Source organism: Synchiropus splendidus, chromosome 13, assembly GCF_027744825.2.
Source record: "Synchiropus splendidus isolate RoL2022-P1 chromosome 13, RoL_Sspl_1.0, whole genome shotgun sequence".
Classification (NCBI taxonomy): Eukaryota; Metazoa; Chordata; class Actinopteri; order Syngnathiformes; family Callionymidae; genus Synchiropus; species Synchiropus splendidus.
Genome location: NC_071346.1, coordinates 10,150,822 through 10,176,754, shown reverse-complemented (window position 1 = coordinate 10,176,754; position 25,933 = coordinate 10,150,822). Strand labels below are relative to the sequence as shown.

Genomic DNA, 25,933 nt, shown 5'->3' with positions numbered 1-25,933 from the left:
AAGCCTTGCCTTCAAATGAAACTCAGACATGAGAGGTACCTCGGAGAAAATCTGTAGACAGACGCCAGTTGTTTTCTGACTCCAAAGAGAGCCGCTGCAATCCGGGAGTCTGTCCACTGGTATGTGTGCTGTCCAGCCTAATTCAGAGATCACAACATCAATCACACTCTCTTGAGATCACAACGCAAATTCCACATACTCGTCTACTGTGTGCTAATGGTAGGACCAAACACATGGTTCCAAACAAACATATTGTTATGAAGCAATATGAGCTGATGATGTTGAAGAAACTCCCCAAATGTAAACTAAAGTGATGCAAAGTGTATGTCAAGCAATAAAGTTCTCTCAGCTAACAATCTGTGATAGGAATCTACTGAAGCGGAAAAAAAATTTTCAGACACCCTGAAAATTTGGCGCGCCCATGTCCCACCTCAACCCATCTTCAACCCACCTTCAGCCCACCTCAACCCATTTCCAGCCCACCTTCAGCCAACCTAAACCCATCTCCAGCCGACGTGAACCCATCTTCAACCCACCTTCAGCCCACCTCAACCCATTTCCAGCCCCCCTTCAGCCAACCTAAACCCATCTCCAGCCGACGTGAACCCATCTTCAGCCCATCTCCAGACCACCTCAACCCATATCCAGCCCACCTTCAGCCCATCTCCAGACCACCTCAGCCCACCTTCAGCCAACCTAAACCCATCTCCAGCTGACGTGAACCCATCTTCAGCCCATCTCCAGACCACCTCAACCCATATCCAGCCCACCTTCAGCCCATCTCCAGACCACCTCAGCCCACCTTCAGCCCACTTCAACCCATCTCCAGCCCACCTCCACCCATCTCCAGTCCACCTTCAGCCCACCTCAACCCATGTCCAGCCCACCTTCAGCCCACCTCAGCCCATCTCCAGCCCACCCTCAGCCCATCTCCAGACCACCTCAGCCCACCTTCAGCCCACTTCAACCGATCTCCAGCCCACCTCCACCCATCTCCAGTCCACCTTCAGCCCACCTCAACCCATGTCCAGCCCACCTCTGCCCATCTCCAGCCCACCTTCAGCCCACCTCAGCCCATCTCCAGTCCACCTTCAGCCCACCTCAACCATCTCCAGCGCAACTTCAGCCCACCTCAGCCTAAAGAGTTGAAGATGCTCCCTCTGACACCAGCTTACTCTCTAATTTAAGATGAATTTTCCTCCTTAACCTGACGGAATCAAAAAGATGACTGATGTCACAGTCTGTCTCAGTTACTCACCACATCCAGAGCGACACTGAGTGCGCCCACACCTGCCTGAGCAAGGGGCTTCAGCTGAGGGTTTTCCAAAAGTCCGGTCAGGACTTCAGTCAGACCTTCCCTACACACTGACACGATTTCCCTCCACAGTGCCTCCACCTTCTGACCCTTCACATCTTGGTACACACCTGCCAGGGTGGCCAGAGGTCCTGAAAAAATAATATTCTGTCATGACCATCCCAGAGATACAGCAACAATAATTCCTCTTAACAGCAATTGGCTGCTGTCTGCAAAGTAACTGCTATAAGTGAAACCAAAATGAGCTCATTTTAAGGCCTGTACTGTGCAGGTTTTAAGCTGATACAAACTCAGATTTATTGTCTTTGCATGCAGCAATATAGTTCATAGACTAAAATATGGAGCTGTTGGAGTTATTTCTTGTGGCCTCTTGTGGACACTTGTCTTGTTCTTATAGTAATGACTGCAAGATCAACAAGTGTTTGCCTAAACAGATGAAATCCATGTTTCCAGTCAACAAAATCTGGATTTTAAAAACCATCATGTGAGCCAATATCACACAAACCAAAACTCATAAAACATAAAAGACTTGTTTTGATGCCACACCAAGGACACAGCTGAAGGAAAAACAAGTTGTTTTTGCCCTGTCAGATAAATCAAGTCGTGATTTCGCACATGTGGGACACTTTCACTGTGCACACATTTTGGCCGACACATCACTTCTAAGCTGCCAGGACTCACTCTTCAGTTCTTGTTGTCCCAACATTGAAGCGTGCTGCAGCAGCCCGAGAGTGCGAGGGAGCGTGACGGTTAAGAAGTGGCGGAGGGGACTGGTTTTCCATCCAGACATCACATCACCATCCCTGCTCACCAGCAGAGCCTCTGCTTGCCGGTGAGCTTGATCGAACAGCTCCTGCAGCAACTGACCGTCTCTGGACTGAGAGAAAGAGAGAAGCCAAAACGTTCAGCACAACTCAGACCAGCAACCTTGGACATGCTTGGGTCTCATTACTGCCTGGAGTTGAAATTCCCTCACGACTTGCAGTGACGCCTTCATCCTCTCCAGCATATTATTTCGCAGCTGAGTGTCCAACACTTGAACTCGTGCCTGTGAGAAGGGAAGAAACACATTAACCTTGTTTGAGTCTGGACCAGTCTCTGCTGCTCACCCTACCTCCAGTGCAGTCAGGCAATCCAAGCAGCCGCTCGCTCTCACTACCACCCTCTGACTGGCTGTCTCCACGGATAAACTAGCTAAACCTTTAGGTTCACTGCCACCATCCCTTTTCTGCAGATCAAACACGAGGCCCGGAGTGGATCCCACACACACCAGCGCGGTGGCGCTCTCGCTCCGTCCCATTGCTGACGAGTAAATCATCTTCACATGAGGTTGTTTATAGGACAGGCAGAGGAAATAAGAGTTTTATTTACCGTTTTTAAGACCCGCTGTGGTCTGAAGACATTTTCCCTCGACTGTGCTGTTGAGCCACATCTTCTCTTTACCGTCCAGTATCGCCTGCAGCTGCACACCAGACCCCACCGGGCCGGACAGAGCGCTGCCCTGCAATTCCACGCTCCAGTTTCCGACCCTTGACTGAGATACGTACAGTACATGAGCGTAAGTACTCAACCTGATCAATGTACATCCCAGGGGCCACATACGGCCCTGGGCCAGCACTTACCAGGGCCACATGTGGCCAGAAAATCACAAATCGCTGCCATTTCATTTTGTGCCTTTTTATAATGCATTACTCTTATGACTCTCCATATGTATTCATTTATATAAACATGTATATTTATGTTTTGCAGTGTAGCATGTCTTAAAAGAAACAAGAAATGTACTTGCAGTACCTTATATTTAAATGATTGGACCATATTTCTTGCCATATCATACCATATTACTCTCAACTATTAAAGTAGAGAATATATAATTTACTCGTAAAAATAATCTTTAAATAAATAATGTAGCAGCATTTTTATTTTTTCTATTTTGTCCTTCATATGTTTTCTTCTACTTGACTTGGTTAGACAGGGCCTCACAGGAGCTATTTACTAAATAACACAACTGTTTTTGTTTTTTTAAATCATCTTTTAGTGACATTCTGTCTCACATAAAAAGAAGTTCAATGTAGAAGTGGGACTTGAGTTAAGAAAAATAAATAAACAAAGTAATTAAATAGCAGGTTTACAATAAATTAATCGTGATTCATCACATTTCAATATTTGACTGCAGAATGACAGAGTTTAGGTTGCTTCTAACCTGGTGTTTTAAACTTTCCAGTCATCGGGAAAATCTCATTGAGTCGCTTTCTTCATGAATGTTTTGGTTATGGCATCACATTGGGTGCATCAATTCATTATTAATATAATTAATCTATTGAAAGAGAAACTGAATTCTATGCATTCATTCATTTTCTGTCGCTTATTCCTTATGTATGAGAATTCACAGGCATTTCACCAAAAACTACTGTGAATTAGTGGCACCATAGCTGCTGTTTATATCATATATTTTGCTCATGTCTTGTCATTAAATGATCAGTTATATTCCATTGGTTGTCTAGCACCTGCGCACTCCAAACATGACTGTGTTTATTCACATAAAAAAGGGTGTAATAATAGAAATAGATGAAAGACAGAAAAGCTTAAAATGCGTTTCAGGTGCCGACAGCATTTGTCATGTTTGTGAGGCAGTTAGACAGGGGGTCTTTTGGAGAATATAGAAGGGATTTAAGGCCAGGCTCTCAGTCTCCTAGGGTCTAATTGAAAGAGGCGCTCCATGTCTGGCGTTCAATAGACCATTGCAAGAGGCCGCGCCACTAAACTGAGCTATAATCAGCCTACAGATAATCAGTAGCTGCTCCAATCCGAGGGACACAGATCAGTTCAGCATGGCAGGACTTTCATTTGAGCTATGTATCGCAGTGTCAAGCCATGACCCCGATGGCTGACTGTTACTAAATCCTTCAAGTGATTTGTGAGCGTTTACCTCGGTGAAGACAGACACGTTGGTCCTCTGAGCAGTGGAGGAGTTGATCAGAGCCAGAGTGAGACTGCAGAGCGGTGGATGCCCAGTCACGGACAAACGGGATCGAGAATGGAAAAGCTCCTTCCCGGAGTTCACTCGATGAGTTCCAGCCCAAGACACGGTCTTCAGAGAAGCATGGAGAGAGAATGGTTTTCATCCTGGGATCATGTTGCATTCAGAGCCAGTCTGGTAAAACCCTCTGTTCCTCATAAGCTGTCTTTGAACGGAGCATCTGAAACACTGTTATATCAACTAGTTTATATCCTGGATATAACAGATGTATTAATATCATTTTTTGTGGTATGTTCTACCCTTAAAGGTTTTGGAATTACAAATCAGAAATGGCAAATTCTAGCAGCAAAGCACGTCACATGTCATAGCATGCCAACTGATATTAGTCAACAATGGACGGTTTTGTGTACTGACAGGTTCGGGAGGGCAGAGACCAAAAAACACAGTGTGCTCCAGGCGATCTCTGAGGTTGCTTCGGATTTTCGCCACAAGTGTGCGTGAGTGACATGGATGAGGGAACAAATTGACGAAGCCGACGTTGACCTGGATACTTTGCATTCCTCTGGCAGCTTTCTGCAAAACATGACAAAATAAATAAGAAGTTTGATCACATTTAATGGTGCATTCACCCAGCAAAGCAAGTTGCGAGCACCTGGTACTTCATTCCTTGTTTGATCCTTCTGTCTTCCCAGCTGAGCTCCGCATTTTGTGTATAAGAGTTGCCCTCCTGACCCACTGATACACAACCTTTGACTGTGGATAGAGTCATCTGAACACACACATTTTCAATACCAATTAGTACCACTTCATCTGGGCATTGGCTGTGCAGCTACCTGCTGAGATGAAAGCAGAACGCAGGCCTGCCCCCTGCTGGAGTTGAGCCGCCACTGCTTGTTCAGTGTGACGGACACGTTCCCGGGCGCTGCACTATCCCAGGACACGTGGGTCTGAGTTAGACGAGAAATAAAAATCTCAGTAAGAGAGGAGCCTTTGGGAGGAACACGTCTCTGAAAGGAAATACACTTCTTGGACACAAAAGCATTGAACAATTAATAATAAAATAAAAAGAAGATCAAATAAACGTGTGTTTAAGGGAAGAGTAAAGGGAGCTGATTCCAAAAGTACGTGGACTAAATGAGGCCCAGTAAAACAATGTGCAAATAGCTTGAAGTCAGAATGAGTCACACATGTTAGCGGCGGGAATGAAAACCCTCTCTGTGAAACCTCACAAAAACTAAACTTTCTAACCTTGGAAACACAGAAACACACTTGGAAATTGTTGAAAAGTGTGTATGTAAAATGTGTTTTCTGTGGATGAGTCCACTTTATTGTATTATTTGATATTTGTTTTTTTTCATGAGTCCCAGAATATGCACCTGCTGGTTGCTGTTTTGTTCCCTCATTGATCCACGTGACAGTGTGTGAATGGATATCTGCTGAGCCGCTGAGACGAAGGGTTGTTTGAGCTCCAGTTTGGTCTCATTCACCTCCTGGGATTGACTCCACCAGCTGACAGCGCTCACCTTGATGCAAAGCCACCATTTATCTCAGTGATTTTCATAAGACATCTCATTATTGTTATTTTTTTGAGCCCCAACCTGCTCTTGTCTGCCATGTCTCATCCATGTCAGTGACACGCTGTCGTGGCGACCCGCTGGAGAACCCTCCAGCGTGGCATTCAGACTGGTCAAGCGGGGAACACAAGTGATCTGGACTGTTTAAAAGCAAAAGTAGAAGTAGAGTAGAAGCTTGTTGGTCAAGAACAAAAAACTTTGTCGCCTGTTAACTTCACCTTTAATGGTCCGGTTCCCAAATTGTGGTGTCGGAGGAGACGAGTACAACCCAAACAAGCTGAACTCCTGATTTCCAAACACGGATCCATGTTGGACTTGGTAACTCCAGTCTCTGGACTCGTACACAGTTTTGACTGCAACAGTCCTGGGCAGAAGCTTCAGCTACAGAAGAAGAAGATGAATGAGTTGTATTTCCAAAACAGTGGGTTATAGATATGTCCAGGCTTGAATATTGTCTTTTGACTAATGGCATCAGCACATGTGAAACATATTTCACTCAAGTCAGCAACAGCAGGAGGATGAATGAGCTACTGCATGGTGCATGTTTTCAGACAGTAGGAGGAAATCAGAGGGCTCAGCTTTGATTGATAGGAACTGCTAGGTCTAAACGTTACTTATTTTACTTTATTTTTTAGCCCATGAAACTATCATTTGTTTCTTGCTTTTATAACAAATGCACCACAAGCAGCAGCCCTAAGCTGAATCAGTAGTGGAGTTTGGCACAAAACAATTTCATCAAATAAAACAAACGCCATAAATACAGTTGTGATCTCAACAGTACCTGGGGATACGAGTGTTTGAGCTCCGCAGTCTGTCTGTATCCACTCTCAATGGCTGCCAGCTCTCCCAGCATGTACAGCCTCCTCCGCCCCGAGTTAAGCTCCACCAAAGCTCCCACACTGGATCTTGACTGATTGAGCTGGGAAGAATGAGGGGAAAACACTCATCGTAAAATGAGTGAAACAATTACAGCGTTCTTTCATGTTTCACCTGAGAGCGGAGGGTGAGTTGAGATGGGATGAAGATGAGTATCTGTGGAATATTCTGGACCACCTTCACCATCAGGTCCTTGCTAAACACAGGCATTTGATGTGTTTGCTTGTTTTTCAATGAGCAAATAATGCATCTACCTCTCAGGCAAGTGTTGACCTTGAATAATAAGAGCCAGTGAAGAGGCGAGTTCAGGGTTCACTGCGACAGAGCACCTCAACTGTGAGGCAGACAGCCGTCCCCAAGCTTCCACCTGCATTCAGAGTCAGATATGAAAGTGCTCGCCTATATGGAGTACATCAGTTTGGAGGTCACCTGTAAGGCAGGGCTGCTTTGACCCAGCACCATGTGTTTCAGAGTAAATCTGCCTTCCTTGGACGCACTGCGTGACCCCCAGCCCCCGATATCCCCCACCAGGTGGGATTTCCACTCATGAGTCTGAGCATCCACCGAGAGGCTTCTCAAAGGTCCTTCAGTGAAGCAAAGCAAAGGACCCATCAATGATCACTCAAGGCATTACACTAGTTCAGACTGACCCTTGAACTGAATTGTCATGACAGAGCTGAAGTGTTTCTGAATGGAGGGTCGGGGTGAGAAGACCAGAAGAGTAGCCAGACGTCCATCAGCTAAGCTCACATTCAGGCCAGAGATGAGGAGCTTGTTTCCATCCACCTCCACCTGAACTCCAGACTGGAGTTGAGACAATGGCCCTTGAACGGAGCATCAACCCTTCAGGAGAAATGGCGTATCAGTAACAACATCAGTGAATGCAGCACATTATCATGTGCATTTACCTGAACATGAGAAGGAAGCGCTTGATCTCGAAGCCACGTCAAGTTGTGCCACATGACTCCCCTCATCTCTTTGCTGGACGAGAAGGTTTTCATCCGGAGTTTAAGTCCAGCTTTTTGCTCTCCAAACTGGGAGAGCAAGTTGAGAGTGTTTCCTTCAGAAGAGCTGATTTCTACCTGCGCAGAATGAAACACTTCAACTTAGTTGTCATGCACCGTTCACAGCAGAGCTTCTCACCTGGACGCTGCTGTTCCCAGGTAACCCAAGTTTCTTCAGAGAACTGAAACTGTGTCGCAATTGGTTCTCCACCCTTGTCGTCACAGATGTTTTCTCCATCTTGATTTCTTGAGTGAACTGTAAATGTTAAGCGAATGCCAAAAAAGTATGACTGGTGGTCCAGCTGAAAGCCACTAGTATCTCACCTTTTGCTTCTGTATGCTACAGTGCAGCAGGTAATAGCAGGACTGGTTGCCGTGACGACCAGATTTCAAAGTTATTTCGGCATTCGACACAACACCAAAGCGTTTCAAAAGAGGCACGGTGTGATTGAAAAGCAGATGGACCTCATTCTGCTCCTGAAATAAAGATTGAAATCATTAAATTCCATGTCATCAAATATTTTACAGTAAACTATTCTGTTGAATTGTGGCCTCTCTTTCTATTTTATTCTGGATTCTTTTGTGTTTTTCATTTTCTTCAACTTCTTCATGTAGGTACAACATGGAGACAAGTAGAACACAACTACTGGATGTAATAAGTTTAGTAGAAAAAAAGAAAAAAACCATTCAAATCCAAAGGCTCCACACCTTGTTTTGCTTCAGAGACACCACGGAATGCAACTCTGTACCGTCTATCGCCGCAGAGACTTGCGCTTTAGCAACAGCAGGGGAGACAGCTAAGGAGCCAGACGCTTGTATTTCACCAGGACTGCCAAATCCCTGCAAAAATATGAAACCTTGATCGATTATTACTTATATTTATAAGGACGCAGCGACGGCGTGGAATCGCCTCACCTGGATCACTGTGCAATTGTTGTGGTACAGCACTGACCCCTGCAGGCCAGGATGTAACATCACAGCTCCAGCTGCATTGACAACACAGTCGTCCATATGAATGAAGGCTTCAGTTTTGTACTGTTGCTCTAAGGCTCTGGATCTCAAGGTAATTTTGCCGCTTCCAGGGAAACCTCTGAGAAAAGGAATGTTCTGATGGACTTCGCCTTCTATAAATAAGTCAGGTCGTGACTGAGCGTTCAGTGTAAGGTGGCCTCTTCTCCCTTTTAGGTTGGTCTCCATCTTCACTGTCCATGAACCCCAGTGGTCATGCCACACTGAGCCGTTCAGCTGAGCCTGGCAGAGGAGTGAGGTGCAAGATAAATCACGCTCCAGTATGGACAGCTGCTTTATAGCAAGGTAGGCATCATTACAGTATGAAAAAAAACAAAGTTATAATAACAATAATGATAACTGTAGTGTAATATTTTTACTACCAATCTGCATAATTCAAGATTTACCTGAAGCATTGGACACTTGGACTGCAGCCTCCAAACCCACAGTGTTCTCCCGCTCGCGTCTCTCTCCGTATCCACTTGAAAGTAACAACTCCCTAACTTGATCACCAAGACGCCAGTCGGCTGTGGGTCGCCGGGAGCGGTGACCTCGACAGTGAAGGTTTGTGGGACTCCCCTGATTTTCAGCCCAGGGAATGTGTGCTTGAGAGTCCCAAACACATGAGGAGACCTGCTGCAGGACTGGCCCAGATCCAAGGACAGTTCCTGACTGTCGGCTTTTAGGAAAGTTGTCAACATCAGCTGGCACGGAACCAATGAGAGGACCCCCGTGTAGACCAGGCTCACTGGAAGAACAGTTTCCTGGGAGACAAAATAGGACAAAATAATGCAGCAACTACTTAAAAATAAATAGATATTGAGAACAGCATCCACATTTGACAATGTCAGTTAAGTCAAGTAATGGCAAAAAGTGGACGAATCCTTTTGTTTTTGTTAAAAAGTATTTATCTAATACAGATTTTTAATGTCATCAGAAAATAAACTTTTAAACCTAAGTGATCAATTGTGTAATTGATAATTGAAGATAAAGAAAAGCAAACTAAAATCTCTTAAATTAAATGATAAAGAAATAAATAATAAAGAATGTTGTTTCATTGAAAATGTTTTATAAATGTTGATTGCTCTAACAAAATCCCATTTTGGAACTGTAGCTGTGGAGAATGAGTAAAAGTGAGTAAATTACATCAACACTAAAACGCATTAAACCTGATGATGGCACTCCACTGTCTGATAAACAAGAATGACAAAGTCTGAATTCTGAATGTCAAAAATAAACGTACCCTTATACATTTGTTAATAGGACATTGATCACATACTCTTAAAAAAGTAAGCAATTTGTAATGTCAATTGTCAAATGACATTGACTTATGTTGCACACCTTTAAAGAGCAATGTCAGCAACAATTAATTTCGAAAGTTACATTCATTTAAAAAATAAAAATAATAACCATATGGAATAGAATTATCAATATTTTTTAAGTAGCTAAAATTGTTAAAATTTACACTGAAAATTTCTGTCAAATGACGGAGAAATGTGACAGAGAAACATGTGTATATTGACAGTAGTTTACACATTTATTTGAAAATGTATAGCAAAAAATTAGAGTGTCTTTGAAGCACAATAAAGCATACTTAAGTCGTATATATCAAAGTTAGGCGGACATAACTGGGACCCACTGACAGAAGAGACTATCTCACCTGTAGAGCAGGGCAGTAGCTGGTCAGGTTCGCAGCATACAAAAAACGGCTGAGCTCAGCATTTGAAGATTTGGGATTCCCCACATTGCCATTAAAGTAGCAGCGGCCGAGGTCCAGGTTGAAGTTCACGGCCAACATAGGAGAAGGTGAGACGCTGAGCATCACTGATCCTTGCTGAAGAAAGCCCAACGTGCGCAGTAGATCTATAGAGTGCTGGAAGGACGCTCTGAAAGTTCGACTGGGATGGCAGGTGAGGGATAAAAGCAGCTTTCCTTTCTGCTCGTTCAGGAGGTGAACAGCAGTGATAAGGTCGGTGGAGGCGCTGGAGCGACTGAGAGAGACGTTCACTGACATTTGTGGAGGCAGGAGAGTCTGGTACACAATAAAGAGCAAAAAAACATCATCTTAGCACATGTACTGTACAGTATATAACTGACAATATTTGTTATTTAAATATCCACTTTAAAAAACTACTAGAAAACACAGGCTAAAATTCACCAAATCTGTCCTTTTATGCTAGGGTTATATAGAATATGCATTGCCTTCATAATGGTTTGGATACAGGAGCAGTTTTGCTTGTTAGAAAACTGGAAATCACGAGTCATCTCCGGGGACAGATGTCTCTCTGTGAGTTTCCGTCTGATGGGAAACAAGTTTGTCGACTTGTTTCCTGTCTAACCTTCAATAAGAAACATTGCTGATGGACGGAAACAATCCAGCTCCTCTTCCTCTCCCCTCCTCTCCTCTCTTGGTTGACAAGCAAACTGCAGGTGTCACTGTCCACCTCCATTTGGGCTTGTGACGATGAGGCTGCTGCCCTGATGGCCAACACTACTGGAATCCGATCAGTTATCTTTTGCTGTAACTTCACTCCAGCGGAGTAGGAAGGAACCAAACTCATGGTTGCATTCAGGAGCACAGCGTGGCTGTTGAATAAAACCTGAACCCCTGCAGAGAAGGAAGTGCTGTTGTGTTGCCCAGAACCTTGGAAGGTCACTGTGTCTGGAATGATGGATTTCAGAACAGCCCATTGGTGGTGAAGGCTCCAGCCCACTTCTGCTTTGAAGTCCTTCACCCATAAAGACCAGGAAAAATGGAGAGAGCCCAGCTTGTCGTCAAATCCTACAAGTCCTTTAGATCCACCTTCTCCCACTTGTCCATGAATAATCAGCGCAGTCTTGACTAACTCGCCCTCCTCCACTCTCCTGATGTTCCACAGCAGTCGGCCCACTCCTTTACACCGCGCTGAGAGCAGCAGAGTGGAGCTGAGAGAGTCCCATGACCCGCCAAGGTCGGCCCAGATGTGACACCAGCTTTCCATTCTGACGCGACCTGTCATCTCAGCCCTGTGGAGGAGACTCTCCCTCCCGTGCTGCAGGAGTCCGTGCCAGCCGTAGAGCCCGTCCCTTTCCACCCGCAGCCTCAGATTCAAGTCTGCTTTCCAAGGGCTGAGTGATAAACTCAAACCTAGCGTGGACCTGCGACTACCTGGCCTGAAGAGGACGCTCAGGCCAGACTCAGTGGGTAAACCCAGATGTGTTAACAGCAGCTTGGAAGAGTGTGAGATGTTTGCTCTGAGCTCCCTCTGGCCATCAGCGCTCACACAGCCTCTACTTTGAGCTGTGAAGCTGGAGTGAGAGAGGGAGAAGCCAAAGCAAAGTCTCTTGTGAGGTCTGTGGGAGCGAGTGACTCGTACCTCCACAGGCCGACCTGCAATGTTTCCATGGCACTGAGCTGAGAGTCGGTCTGCGGCGCCGTCCCCCGAGCAGTTCATCTGTGGAAACAAACCCTCCCGTGTCAACGTTTTGAATGTTCCTGACATGATTTTTTAAAAATGATGTCGCGTCAGTCCATACATAGAAAAAATAATATTAACAATTAACTAAATAAACTAAATAAAACATTTTGAGATAAGATAAGCAACAATATTTATGCGAGTGAAACCAACACACACCTGCAGGTAGTTGGGCACGACTCCACTGAGCAGCTTCATCTGTTGCCATATTGACGCAGCTAAGAAAACCCCTCCGTTCCTCGATCCAACAGCAAAAAGAGCGTCCACCATTGGCTCGTCTCCCACATGTATCTGCAGCCCTGTGTCCAACCCCTCCTCATATATCTGGAATTTTGACATGAAATCCTTCTAAACTATCTAAACCAAATATGTGGATCCTCCTACTGGTAAGATCACAGACCTGGCAATGTGCTTTGGCTCCAGATGAATTGGATATTCCTCTTTTCAGCAGTGAATTCACCTGGTGCTGTAAGCTGCAGACGAAGTCCCATCTTAGACTTGACCCACTCGCCCTGCCGCCATTGAGCCCAGCTTTGAGATATTCTGTCCCGACCTGCACGTCTGCTGTGACCCACAGACGACCTCCGTCATGGTCCCACCTGATCTTAGCAGCGTTGCTCGTGGGCACACCTAAGGATCGAGATCAGAGAATGAAACTGTTGTCATGACAACCAAAGAACTCTCATGGGTGCACTGGAACTTTGCTATAAGAGCCAAGAGACCAATTTACTATCAGAGTGCTCTTTTATTGGATCACTGCGCATTAATGCATAGCAAATATTTGTAATCTTTTAATGCAAAATAAATAGTATTTAAAAGTTTTCAAGTAAATATTGGGCATTCAGTAACTATGTTAGACTTAAATGAATGGATGGATAGTTTGAATTCAATTGTGTCTTTATGGACTCACTGTGTGGTATCACATTCCTCTTACTTTTATTAGCTTTTGTCTTCTTCAATACAAGACAAGTTATCTTAAGAAACTGGGCTTATAATAATTATGTTTATCTGTCTCTCACATGACGCGTTTTCTTAGCATTATGACCTTTTTGCAAGATTTGGAAATAAACATGAAAATTAATAATGCAACACAAAATAAATGCAGAAATTTTAATTATCTTAATTTAAATACTATTCTTACAGTTCTGTATGTTTATTTCTGTATATCCATAGTTATTCATTGATATTTTCCAAATTAATTTCAGCTTATATTCCTGTCTTTCCATATTTTATTCATGCATGATGTATTTTATGTTTTATATTTATAACGCTGTTCATTTTTCACCCTCTACTATTGAACAGATACTACTTGTAATTCATTCAGAAACTATGGTTTATGGGTTTGGTTTACAACAAATAATACATTTTGTTTCATAAATTGAAATATGCAAATATCTTTGGTTACTTTATCCATGAAATAAATGTCCTCGCTATGAATTATCAACACCTCTCAAAACAATTCATCTGGAGGAAAAACAAACAAACAAACCCAAAAATGTCTGGCATGTCGTATGAATTTTTGTGTTTTGGAATCCATCATATTAGCATGGCAAGGTGTAAACCAATCACTGACAGGAATTCAATTTTCAAGTTTATGTGTGAAACCCATTGAAAAATCTGAAATGATGCACCCCGGTCTATGATATAATGTTGATGTATGATGTTACCTGTAGCGCTGAGCTGGTGAAAGGAATGTGAGAGCTGCGTGGAGAATTCTCTCATTCCTCTGGGTGAAATCTGATGACTCACATTGACGCACAAATATTCCACACCAGACCGAACGCAAATCCAGTCACGTGCCATTCTGTCTGAAACTTGGTCTCTGCTCTGAGCTTCTCCTGGCTGATGCTGCAACTCCACACTGTACAAACGCTCCATGACACGAACTCTTATCTGACCTGCATTACAAATAGCCGTTTTTTAAAATGTTTTCATAGTAGCATCAGTTTGAGTCGAGCATCACCCACCTTCCATGACTGCAGGAGACTGATCGAAAGCTCCATCGAGGCTCAGAACAGAGGGGATGATACTGAAGCTGGTGAAGGGATGCCTCAAGTCCGCAGACACCACAAGATGAACGCCGGTGGTGTTACTTAGAGATGCTTTGAACAGAGCGAGCATGACTTTTGATCCATGTGTGACGGAACCATGTAGAGAAACGCTGAGGAGAACAGAAGAATACGATCAGCTTTCTTCCTACAAAATAAGCAAGTAAAGTTCATTGAGCTCACACTTTCTGTGAAATTATCTTGTCAATCTGTCATTTATTTTTTAATCTCTTGTATCATTGATGGGGTTTATTTTTAGTAGAGTATCTCAAGAAATACTTAAGTGTGGCCCTCATGTGGTGAGATAAACCACAGAACTGATCATGTAGCCATGTTTCAAACATCACAGCTGTCAATCATATATGATTTTTACTTTGTACTTTTTTTTCATCATTCACTGCTGTTTCTGATAAAACTATTTTTTAGCAAATAACCATATTACATTTTTCAACTAAACTACTTTTTCTTTTTAATCCTAATTGTGTTTTCTATCTTAAAAATTAAAAATATAATGAAATTCAATTGTCCCTTTAGCAAGTACTTCCTGTCCCACAAAATAAAACAAAGAAGATTATCACATATGTCTGATTTTAATAAAATTCAATAATACACATTTAAATTAAATAACATTATTAACATGGCATTTATGTCATGGCATAATTACAATTGTTGACATCGTCATTAACGCTTCACTGTTCTCGATTACTATAGACAAATACTTTCAACTAAACTGCTTGACACTGAAAAAAAAAAACTTAATACCTGTTTGGTGTCATGTTGGCCATCGTGTTGATGTACAGGTCAGTGAGTGCAGGCAGCAAACTCTGGGATAAGTTCATCCTCAGGCCCATAGATCTGCCTCCCTGCTGGAGGGAGTGAGACATCTGGGCGTCCAGAACTGCACGGTCTTTCCCGTCAGCTTTCACACGCACGGAGCTCTTGCCTCCTCCAGCTGAGGGAGAAACATCTGCACTGGCTTTTGCCTGGACATGAAGCACAGCAGACCAAAAATGAATAATTTTTCTTGCTGATTCGGTTGACAACCCTTAAATAAACCCACCTCAATTGTCTTAGGGAGCTTGGATTTGAAGGGATGCTTGACAAAAGCATACAGATCCACCTTTCCTGGTGACCCACTGATCTGAGCAGAAACCTAAAGACACAAACACCGACAGCAATAAACACATTGATGTGGAAATCAGTTATTTTTGTTACTCACTTTACACTCGTTTCTTTCTACTTTCAGTCTTCCTTGGGTTTGATAATCAAAGTCAGATTTGTTTTCGGCTTTCCAACGTATGTCCCCTTCCACTACAGCAGAGGAGGGGAGTAGCAGCTGAAACAGCAACAACATTGGAGCCGGTCACAAGTTTGATCTTCACGCTCGCGCTTACTGACCTTTGACTGCACTTTAAACGTGTGACCTTTCTCATGCGATGCATAACAACCAAAATGTAGAGAAGTAACTCAACATGTTCTGGTACCTGAAGCTGGTGGCTCATATTGGCTTTGACTTTGATCATTTGCTGCTGCAGTTGCAAGGGGTTGGCTTGAACTTGTCCAAAAAAGTTCAGCTTCTCTTTGCTTCCGATACGCAGCTTACCTTGTACCTCCTTCAGAGTCTGCAGCAGAGTTTAAAAAAAATTAGTATAATTTTTTTCCTATGTATAAACATTTAAAAAATGCAATAAATAAAGTAAACAGACAACTCCTATTCAAATGCATCATGGCATTTCACATTTAAAACAATCACTTTCGGGATGAACTAAGATAAATGATGACTAGAAAAGAATGACTTTAATGATACAGTTCACAAGCCAAGGAATCGCCCCTTACCAGGTTGCTTGATGCGTTCACACAGAATTCAGAATCTGGTGGGATAGTTTGGAAGCTGAAAGGATGAAACAATGCAGAGCAAACCTGTAGGAGAAATTTACAGCTATTCAGTCAATGATAATTCTTTTTTTTTCACTGCTCTAGTACAGTGTTCACTCACAAAAGGGCTCGGTGGTCTGTACCCGATGGTAAGCGTGTGAACAATCTCTCTGCTGTCATAGAGACCAGCTCTTGATTCCAAAATATAAAGACCCTTGAGGAGGTCGCTGGTGAACGTTTGTCTGAGGAGCAAACTGGGAGGGAGGGTCTGGAAGGGCTGCCTGTGTGGGATGATGATTCATCTCAATATTGTGTGATCAAATCAGGCTACGCTACACAAACCTGAACAGGAGGACTGCAGTTTTTTGGTACATCTTCTTGTCCTTTCTGAGCTCCTCCAATGTTCCGTTCAACTCCAACTCTTTTCGACTTTTGGGCTCCGACAAGGCTATCTTCAGTGAGACTTGCTTCCTTTTCAAATTCTGGGACAAAACCACAGAAACACTAAAATTCAAAGATTCAAATAGGAATCTTGGTTTTTGACTCTAAAAGGATCAAAGTGATCTTAACATTCTAAAGTTATTTAAAGATTTATTCATACAAATCTGATCCATTTACTATTTTTCCATGTACAGATTCTTTTATAATCGTTTTTATTTACATACATTACAGCAAGTGTTGTCCATTTTGTGTGACATTAGCGCTGACAGTTGCGTCGATGCTGTGACTGTATCATTTTAAATCAAATAACATCAACCCCCGACAAATGGCCACTTGTGATGTGCATCACTGAGAAACAATTGAAGCTGCTAAAAAAGGAGCCCTTGGCTATTTAAAACAAGCTCTCACCCACCTTGTTGACTGTGGTCAGGGCGGCGGCTAAGCTGGCGTTTTGCTTGCCAGAGCTCAGAAGCATATGCAGGGTGTGGCTGAACTTTAAAGTCTCCAGAGAGATCTCTCCCCTCAGAGGTGCCGTCCACAGTGAGACCAAGGAGCAGTAAGATTTGACATGTTGCTTCCCAACAAAGCCCCAACCTTCTACCTGGTGCGAGAGAACATTCATAGGCGGAAGAAGCAATTAATACAATTTATTTATTAGTGATATAGTAGTTAAACTAAAGTCCAGACTCTTTCCTGAATAAGTAATTTCAATTTAATAATTTAATATAGATATAATATTGCTGTAAAAGCTGACAAGGCCCAGTCTAACCTGTATGTAGGTGGCAGTGGGGGAGTAGAGCTTCAGACGGGCTTCTTTTTCTCTGCCTCTATCGCGGTAGACACCCTCCAGGTGAAGGTTTCGGAGCGTAATCCACTTGCTCACCGTCAGTTCTGAGGTCAGCTGCAGAGAGTGATGCTGGTGCTGGCTTAACACGTGGGTTGTGTAGATATACAACCACGGCGTGTCCATGTTGAATGTTCCTAAGAACAGTCATTTATTGAGGCTTTTATTAATTTTTTTATGAAAGGGTTCTAAAAAAGTACCTTCCCATTTTTTCTGCAGGTCCTTGCTAGATGGGGTTTTCCAGTGCAAACCAGCCACCAATGGAATCATGTTGTTGTAGTTGATTTTGAGGTGAGTGCTGCTTTCAGACCCCAACTGCCTCAGGTGTGAGTGGAGTAGCTGAGTACGGTAGTTTAAATTCTTCTCAGGAACTTGGAGATTGAACTAGGAACCAAATGCCAAAAGCTTAGGTCAACATTTGCGTTGAAAGTGTGGTTGTTTGATGTGGAGTTTACCTCCAGTGTGTAACTGGTGTGATTGTCAGTGGACTGGTTTTTGAAGGACTGGCTCAGAAGGAGGGTCCGCTTGTTGTTGATCTCATCCCAGTGTTTGCCATAGCTCATATCCAGAGAGGATTTAACATGGCTGGGGCTCTCCTCGTGCCTAATGTGCACCTGAAAAGGAAGATCACAAGAAGAGATTGACCAACAAACAGTGTGGTACATGATGTCGAGGTTGTTCCTGAATCATTGAATCTATAAAACGCTATACCCGGTGGTTAATCGGAGCCGTGCTGGAGCAGTAGAACTCATGATCTGCTCTCATGTTGCTTGTGAAGTTAAAGTGACTTTCACTTCGGACTCTTTGTGTTGTGTAGCACTCTTCACGGAGTTGGCGAGCGTCAACTGTGCAGGAAACAGAACCGAAAAAGCTATTTTTCAGTCTAATATTTTCAGTGGATGTTTCTGGATTTCCTCCTGACTCAGTGGAGGAACAAACAAACGTGTTCAAAGGTGTGAACAAAAACGTTTTTCACCTCCGACACCATACTTGAGTCGCAGCGCGGAGCTCCACAGTGAACCTTTGTGCTCCATCAGTCCCAGCATCCTGCTGCCAATAACACCAGGGAGAAGAAGCTCCGCCTCCATAGAGTATTGTTTACTGCTGCTGTCTCGCCTGCGCTCCAGGGACACTGTTGACAACCAACCCCTTGTTAAATGCCATTTTTATGACTGACTTGGATTCAACAGAAACCTTTCTTGGTCCGTTCAGTCAGTAGAGTCAGGACTAAAGACCATGTTGTTGGCATGATAACTCAGTCATCAGTGTATATCCTTGTATTTAAATACAAAGACACTCTGTGTTGAGTTTCTGGACGTCTCCTGCAGGTGTTATTCAGGGAGAACAATGCTTAAAGACGGGTATTCCGCACTCGCCAAGACAAAAGGTGTCACAAATCGGATGCTTATTGTGAGACAAGGCCTTTCAGAAGACATTCTCTAGTGTAACAGACAAAAATGTCCGTAGCTCTGTAGCCTTAGTTTTTGTTCTCAAGTGACGCTGTTATTTATTTTACTTATTTACTTATAGTATTTTATTATTATTACTTATAGCAAAGTAATAAAATGTGACGGCCTCTTATCTGTGCCACCAGGATAGAGAAGAAAGAGTTAGGTGTGAAATATTCCGTACCAGAGACTAAGGCTGTTTCTCTAAAAACATTCTTCACAGTCGCAGAAAAACTGGTTTTCCCACCAATGCCCCGCGTCACATTGGCAGAGAGGATGACAGGACTTCCATCGCTGCCTGTTTTGGCTTCTAAATGGTAGCGGGTCCTCTGGTCTGACGCAACAGTGTGACTGTCAACCAAAGCCTAGAGTGGAAAGAGAGAATTAAATCTTTATAACTTTGAAATAATTTCAATAATTTTTATCAAAAATTGTTCTCACCATAATATAATAATGAAAAGTATCAATAACTAATTCCACTTTTGCACGTTTAAGGCTCTTCTCGTGTTCAACTTGGCCTGAAGCAGCGAGAGAATATCAGTAGATCAGTTTTGCTTGATTTCTCATTGTTGCCGACTGACCTTGGATGAGAATCGTTTTCAGAGGATGGGTGACCCTCAGCAGTAGCCTCTGTGAGTTGAAGGCCACATCAAATGACATGTCTCTGGGAATGGAGGACTGCGGAGTGGCCAGGAAGAAGTGGACGGAGGCCTCTTTGGGAAGCCAGCTGCCTCTCTGAAAATATGGTTTTAAACTCGTGTTAAAGCACAAAGATCGATCATCTAATGCCAATGTAGAACTCTCAAGACATTATATTTTTCTATACCTGGAGTTGGAGTGAATAGGCAGCCTCCAGTAGGTAGTAGTGGAGTCCACGGTCCAGCTTCAGCAGTCTGAGGGAGAGATGGACTGGACCAGAGGGAGGGAGAGAGATCCCAGCAGGAGCAAGTGGGTAGGAAGCATTGGAGCAAAGCTGCCAACCAACTATCTTCGACACTGGAAGGTGGAGAATGAAGGATAAGCATGCACCAGCATATACAGTACTAGTAAATGGAAAGAAAAAAAATCGTACAGGACTTTGGGGTGCAACTGGTTTTCTGAATTCGAGTCTTGGGCCCACTTATTTCGTCTCTGTGGTCGCCGCTGAGCTGAAAAACTTGAGAGCTGCAACATGTCCACAATACTTCCCAGGTTAGTGACCGTATTTTGTCGATGCATTTTTATAACTGCATCACATTCAAATATGAGAAGGCATATATTTTTTTGTGAGGTCAGCTGAAATGTATTTACGTATAAATGTATTTTATACCACCATACTTGTGATACTGATTCAATCCTTGCCACCAGAAAGACTAACTGGAAGGTTGTGAAATTTTATTTTTGGGGGATTTGAGGGTTTCGAACAGAGAAGAACAGTAATTTTACAAGGTGATTTGATAAAGTAAATATGAAGAATTTGAGTGAAATATGAGGAAAATTAATCAAAGTAGTAGTAGACCTACTACTACTAATAATAATAATAATATTTATCTTTTTCCTGAAATTCCCTGACTGGTTGGGGAATTTAGGTTAGAAAATCTATTTCAAAGGTCAGTTTGAGGTACACAACCACAGACTAGGTTGAGCCAGTAAAACTCAATTGTAAGGACTGGTTCAGTGAATGGGAGACCAGGTGGACTTAGATGTAGATAGAAAGCTCAGATGTAGATGAATGAAGAACCTACTTGAAAGAGATGATATCCATGACGTCCTCAGGCGTGTTCAGAGTGACCCGTATGTCTTGACCCTCTTGCAGGTCAACGCTTCCATCAAGACTCATGGAGCTTTTAAGATTGGACATCCACTCCACCGCCGCTTGACCCAGGGCACCGTCTACGCCCAATCGAGCTGACAGGCCCAGATAAGCACTATTGATCAAGAAATAAACACATCAGCTGCAAGTCGAAACTTTAAAATAGCAAGTGTTTCATGTTGACCTCGGCTTGATGTAGCCGGTCACTGAGAAATGGGACGTGTCCCTGTAGTTGGCGTTCCCCTTCACATGCAAGGAAAGCAACGACGTCATGTTGATGGCAAATTTGATGGGCAAACCAGACAGCGACGGCAAAACCAGCCGGTCTGTCATCAGCACGGCCCTGTGGTTCAGCTGAACCTCCTGACCCTGCAGTTGAAACAGGAAGTGAAACACACCAGTGAAATCACAAACAAGCTTCAGCAGAAGAAGTATAAACTTGTAACCTTCAACAGTTTGACAGCAAGTCCAGCTGCGCTCAGCGAGAGCTGGTTTATTTGGTTGTAGATGTCCTCGCAGGTGAAAACACCAAGCTCATTACCGAAAACTTTAACATCAATCGAACACCTCAGTTGATTCTCTTTCAACTTATCTTCACCCGAGACCTGTGAAAAACAATTTTAAAATGATTACGATTGCATTGTAAAACATCTTTCAACCCTAAAATTCTATTTTATGTCAAACATCAATAGCATAACGATAACTCTCACCATGGTTCTGGCCTGGTTCAGATAACGGCCAGTGCTTGACAAACACGCGTGGTCTTCATGTATCTTCTGTACAGCCCTAACTGCTCTGGACGGTTCTTGCTTTTTAGTTTGAGACATCTCTCCATCCTGGCTGTTGTGTCCAAATATGCTCTTTAGGAGGGGTTCTGCATTCTCAACTCGAAGATCCACCTGTTGTTTGAGAAGAGAGATTCACAGGCAGTAGTTCATATTTCGGGGGGGGGAAAAGAAAGAAAAGAAAACTTGTCACTTACTTCTAAAAGGTTGGTGGCTCGACCTTGAAAATACACCGTGAGGTTGGCACTAGCTGAGCGTGGTATGAATGATTTTGGGGAAAATATGACTGAGGATTCGATATTTGCCATGCCCAAACCTGTTCAATGGAAAAGCAGACCAATATTTAAAAAGGGACAATGCATAGCACCACCAAGACATTTTCCCCCTCTCCGAGTGCAATGTGCTCAGTCAGACAGCAGGTGTCTGTTGACGCTCCGTAGGCAGACATGCTGCCAGCAACAGCCGTGGAACAATTTTATGACCATTGAAACACAAAATTTGATTTATTTCAGCGATTCGACTGGTCATTGTGTTTCAAACATTCATGATTTCCGGTTTGCTGATTTTTAAACTGGATTTAGTCATGTGACCGGAAGTAATAGAAATTAATGGCAAACAAACGAAAATACAGAACACCAAAATCAACTCACTTTAAAGTTAATCCGGAAACAACCAATACTGGATACTGATACATTGGTCCATTGTGGGATACATTGGTCCACTGTGGAGTTAATCCTGTTCATAAATAAACTAACAGACACATCTAATTCACAACTAAATAACTTTTAGGTCATGAATTTGTCTGGATTCTGTTCGGCAGTAATAAATTCCAAAAACTTTTTGTAGGTTTTATTTTGATATATGACAACTTTACCTGAAGACAAAGTGTGGTCCGAATAGGACGAATATTTAATAAATTCAGCTTCAAAATCTTTGCTGATGATGTCATCAGGCAGCGACTCCGTTAATGTCCTTTTCATGGGGTCCTCACTCCTTAAGATGTTAGTCAGGTGACTCCACACAAATGAGCCGACTGGGAGAGCACACAAATACACAAAAAAATAAGGTTACTTATATTCAGTTTAGCTGTGTGTATTTGGTTTTATGTGTATAGTTTCTGTCTGGTCAGTACATGTCATAGTTCTGTGCCTGGATGAATATGGTGTCATCAGCAAATTTAACTACGTAAACTTCTGTTCAGCAGAAAGATATTTGCAGTGAAATATAGGTTCACTAGCTTTTTAACTTTGACAGCAATGAAATGCTTATTTAGGAATGCAAACTAATGTAAAGGAATGAATGAATATTTGTTTGGTACCTTGGCTCGATGTCTCGTCTCTCAGTATCGTCCTGACCGCTTTGTACACGTGCGGATTTGGGCAGCGCATGAGCTGCTGGTATGCAGCGATTCTGACCTCCGGATCCTCCTGGGAGGAACCGTACAGCTGCAACAGCACAGACCTCTGAAACAAGAGAGAAGCTGTCAGACTCCTGCTAACCTCTTCACTCTCACTTCGGGTCATCATGTAATGATTAAGGGTTCAACATTTTTAGGCAGCTTTGAAGTACATGGATGTACATGAAAATGTATTTCCGACTTACATCGCTCGAGCAGCTGAAGCGTCTGAAGGCTTTTAGGCTGGAAAGTCTCAGCTCCAGCGGTGCAACGTTATCAAGCACGCAGCTGTTTAATAGAGGAATCAAGGATTCGGCTGGTCCACCGATGTTTCCCACGGATTTCACTGCGTATGTAAGCTGTAAGATGTTGTCACATGTTATGGTAACAGCACCCATATTCACGTCATCATTCCATGTGCTACGATGATCCACTTTTCTCAGGGTGAAAACTACTTGCATGAAAACTACAAGCATAAGAATGTTAGTTTATTCCGTAAATCATGAGTTTTGACTGTCTAAATATATATATTTTGTATACCTATTCAGCACGCAGAAGAACTTACACACTGTGTTTACTTTTTTAAAGCAGTTTACTAGCATTTGAAATTTTTTATTGCAGTTTGTTTAGGAAATTGTACCTCTTTCAGTCTCGTGGGCTCTTGTGTATTGCAGCCACTCTTGAGGATATCTTGTATGGTTTTTACCAGGTTTTGGACTTGAGGAAGGTCAACACAAGGTGTTTCGGACCTCTGGCACAGTTGGTGGACCATAGAAGATCCGGACAATAAGGCCATGGGAAAGAACTCTGGGACTGCTACTAGAGACTGACAAATACATCAGATTTAGTCAAGGAAGAGCACAGTTACTATGCAGTTTGGTCAAGAACGACTGAAATGAAGATGCTCACACTGATGAGGTGGATCATTCTTGGTGATGGATGTGGAATGAGTGCAATGGATTCCAACAAAGTCTTAGCCTCACTTTCATCCAGTTCTTTTTTCTTCAGCAGCTCCATGAGTAGGATGATGCAGTTTTCAGATCCACAGGCTGGTAGTGCATCCAACAATGGCTGCCTGCACAAACAAACAGTAGCAATATTTATTTATTTAGCATGCTAGCATAAACAGCTTTGGGAAGTCGTGTGACTAAGGTTTGGCCAAAAATCATGTCTGAGAAAAATAAAATTGAATCTTAACATTACATTTGAGTTCCACTTTCTCATGTTTGAAATAACAATGATGTATTTTCAAATCACTTCTTTTTGGTAAGCTTGAACATACATTTCATTCCTCTTTTATCATCTTCCTTGTTTTGCACTTGTCTTTAAATAACACAGTTCACAGTCCTTGCGCTATATATTTATGATTTAATAGTTTATATGCTACTTATCAACATTGTTATTAAAAAAAGTATTATTTGTTTAGGGAAATAAATTGATGAAATGTATAAACATTGCAAGTTTTACAAGCTATGATCAACATTTTAGTTCCATTGTTGTGACTCACTTTCGCTCACTCACCAGTCATTGCGGCACTTGAAAGCAGCTTCTTGCCACAGTAGCTTGAGCTGTGGGAGCGTCAAGTCCCTGAGCTGGAAGACCAGCTGTAGGAAGTGATGGGACGCCTAGTCGTGGATAGAACACAGACCACCAATTAACTCTGGCAAAGCAATGAATACACTCCTCTTCTCATATATTTTCTAATCCTCACACTCAGTAATCAAATCAAAGAAAGCGTCTAGCGTCGCTCCCATGTAAACAGCTTTGGATGAAGGCTGCCAGTGGAGTTTAAGACTAACTTCTTTGTCACTCATGCTTTTAAATCATTGGCTCCGGCGCACTGAAGCCTCAGGAGCAGTCAAGCCATTACTTATAAATGCAAACAACTCAGCAGTGGTTTGGCAGCGGGCGAGCTACTTAAAGGTGAATGAGGGGGGATTCCTCCTGCAGCTAAATACAGGTGAGCTGCACATATGAGCTGTCATTATGAATGATGGCTGAAGGTTAGAGAATGTGGTGGATTCTACAGTTTATCAAGAAAGAAAGTGATCCCTACGATGAAAAGTCAGGGGGAAGTGAGAGTTGATATATACCTGCTGTGGCTCAGTGGCTGCCATGCACAACATCCTGGCAGTTTCAGCGGCGTGCAGATGTGAGATCATCTTGCTTGGTTGTGGAGCACCTTCATCCTCAAACTGCAGGTGGCTTAACACAGTAAAACCGCCCGACTCTGTCAAATCCAGTCATATAAAGTGATGGTTAGCATCCAAGCATGTTGGGAATTTCATTTAGATATTGGACGTTCTGGACCTGCTGTCGAAGGCAAGATGGGTTGCACTCTAAGCAGCTTGATGGTTGACACAGTTTGGGTCTTTAAAAGCCCTGAGCTTTTGGACGGCATCACCAAAGAGACTGTTTCAGTGCAGTTGACTTCCTCTGTAACAGCTGAGCCAATTCGTTGGCTGCAGAGTAACTCTGACTGCACCGACTGATGACAAAGCACAAACCTTTAAATAAAGTGTTTCGTCTTTTCAAGAGTAAAGAACAACAGAGGAGCTCACTGAATCGTCGGTAAAAGCGACAGAATGTGGCCAGAAGCGATCCAGTCTGGATAGTTGGCATTGCTTTATATCCCTGCTTTTCAGAAGTAGAGCTCCTCGCCGCTCGTACCTGCTGGCACATGTCCCATAGACATCTGTCTGAGGAAGAGGAATTAAGCGAAAGTCAGGTAATTACTCTGCAAAAACACCACATGATAGCTCTGGCATTTTGGCGGTTAGCAGACAATCTTTGTCATTATTCTTATTATTTTTCTTTTTATCCTTATTATTTTATTCTGAATACTGATACATTAATATTTTATCTTCTTTCGGTTCATATATGAAGTTTTCTTTTACTGAAATATATTTTATTTTTATGTAAAAACTAAATAAAAACTATATTGACAAACTCCCATCCATAATGGTCACTCATGACTACACAAAAATGAACCATCTCACCTCCAGCTCAGTTTCCTGCTTGGCTCTGGTGTGGGAGGTCTGGAGCATGCTCAGAAAGGCCCTTTTAATGTTGAGGGTCCACACCTGCTCCCCCTC

At 42.9% G+C, this 25,933-nt stretch overlaps 2 protein-coding genes across 2 annotated transcripts in view; both read right to left on the bottom strand.

The window, feature by feature from the left end:
- LOC128769517 (uncharacterized) overlaps nucleotides 1-7,571 on the bottom strand; it is an 11,481-nt gene extending 3,910 nt beyond the window's left edge. The window contains exons 1-18 of the mRNA XM_053883300.1: nucleotides 7,393-7,571; nucleotides 7,172-7,326; nucleotides 6,997-7,109; nucleotides 6,857-6,938; nucleotides 6,648-6,785; nucleotides 6,085-6,247; nucleotides 5,891-6,006; nucleotides 5,669-5,815; nucleotides 5,126-5,239; nucleotides 4,945-5,061; nucleotides 4,707-4,865; nucleotides 4,242-4,403; nucleotides 2,687-2,849; nucleotides 2,430-2,617; nucleotides 2,268-2,363; nucleotides 1,997-2,192; nucleotides 1,259-1,446; nucleotides 40-137 (exon numbers count right to left, since the gene is read on the bottom strand). Coding sequence (XP_053739275.1) covers nucleotides 40-137; nucleotides 1,259-1,446; nucleotides 1,997-2,192; nucleotides 2,268-2,363; nucleotides 2,430-2,617; nucleotides 2,687-2,849; nucleotides 4,242-4,403; nucleotides 4,707-4,865; nucleotides 4,945-5,061; nucleotides 5,126-5,239; nucleotides 5,669-5,815; nucleotides 5,891-6,006; nucleotides 6,085-6,247; nucleotides 6,648-6,785; nucleotides 6,857-6,938; nucleotides 6,997-7,109; nucleotides 7,172-7,326; nucleotides 7,393-7,411 — 2,414 coding nt within the window. The 5' untranslated portion in view covers nucleotides 7,412-7,571. The remainder of the gene's footprint in view (nucleotides 1-39; nucleotides 138-1,258; nucleotides 1,447-1,996; nucleotides 2,193-2,267; nucleotides 2,364-2,429; nucleotides 2,618-2,686; nucleotides 2,850-4,241; nucleotides 4,404-4,706; nucleotides 4,866-4,944; nucleotides 5,062-5,125; nucleotides 5,240-5,668; nucleotides 5,816-5,890; nucleotides 6,007-6,084; nucleotides 6,248-6,647; nucleotides 6,786-6,856; nucleotides 6,939-6,996; nucleotides 7,110-7,171; nucleotides 7,327-7,392) is intronic.
- On the bottom strand, nucleotides 7,446-25,933 carry LOC128769516 (uncharacterized). The gene is made up of 46 exons (XM_053883299.1): nucleotides 25,838-25,933; nucleotides 25,400-25,537; nucleotides 25,149-25,326; nucleotides 24,932-25,068; nucleotides 24,360-24,463; nucleotides 23,748-23,913; nucleotides 23,479-23,664; nucleotides 23,045-23,197; nucleotides 22,761-22,905; nucleotides 22,317-22,475; nucleotides 21,640-21,758; nucleotides 21,368-21,556; nucleotides 21,104-21,262; nucleotides 20,842-21,026; nucleotides 20,590-20,772; nucleotides 19,938-20,029; nucleotides 19,692-19,861; nucleotides 19,447-19,600; nucleotides 19,307-19,383; nucleotides 19,050-19,230; nucleotides 18,394-18,549; nucleotides 18,129-18,262; nucleotides 17,873-18,031; nucleotides 17,618-17,801; nucleotides 17,343-17,554; nucleotides 16,986-17,174; nucleotides 16,475-16,614; nucleotides 16,254-16,413; nucleotides 16,094-16,177; nucleotides 15,742-15,879; nucleotides 15,477-15,593; nucleotides 15,318-15,410; nucleotides 15,020-15,240; nucleotides 14,177-14,370; nucleotides 13,877-14,107; nucleotides 12,610-12,839; nucleotides 12,369-12,533; nucleotides 12,111-12,188; nucleotides 10,415-10,786; nucleotides 9,162-9,518; nucleotides 8,662-8,997; nucleotides 8,455-8,586; nucleotides 8,071-8,223; nucleotides 7,886-8,002; nucleotides 7,651-7,824; nucleotides 7,446-7,585 (listed from the first exon to the last, which is right to left on the bottom strand). The coding sequence occupies exons 1-46, from the start codon at nucleotides 25,883-25,885 to the stop codon at nucleotides 7,580-7,582; spliced, it is 7,455 nt and encodes a 2,484-aa protein (XP_053739274.1). The 5' UTR covers nucleotides 25,886-25,933; the 3' UTR covers nucleotides 7,446-7,579.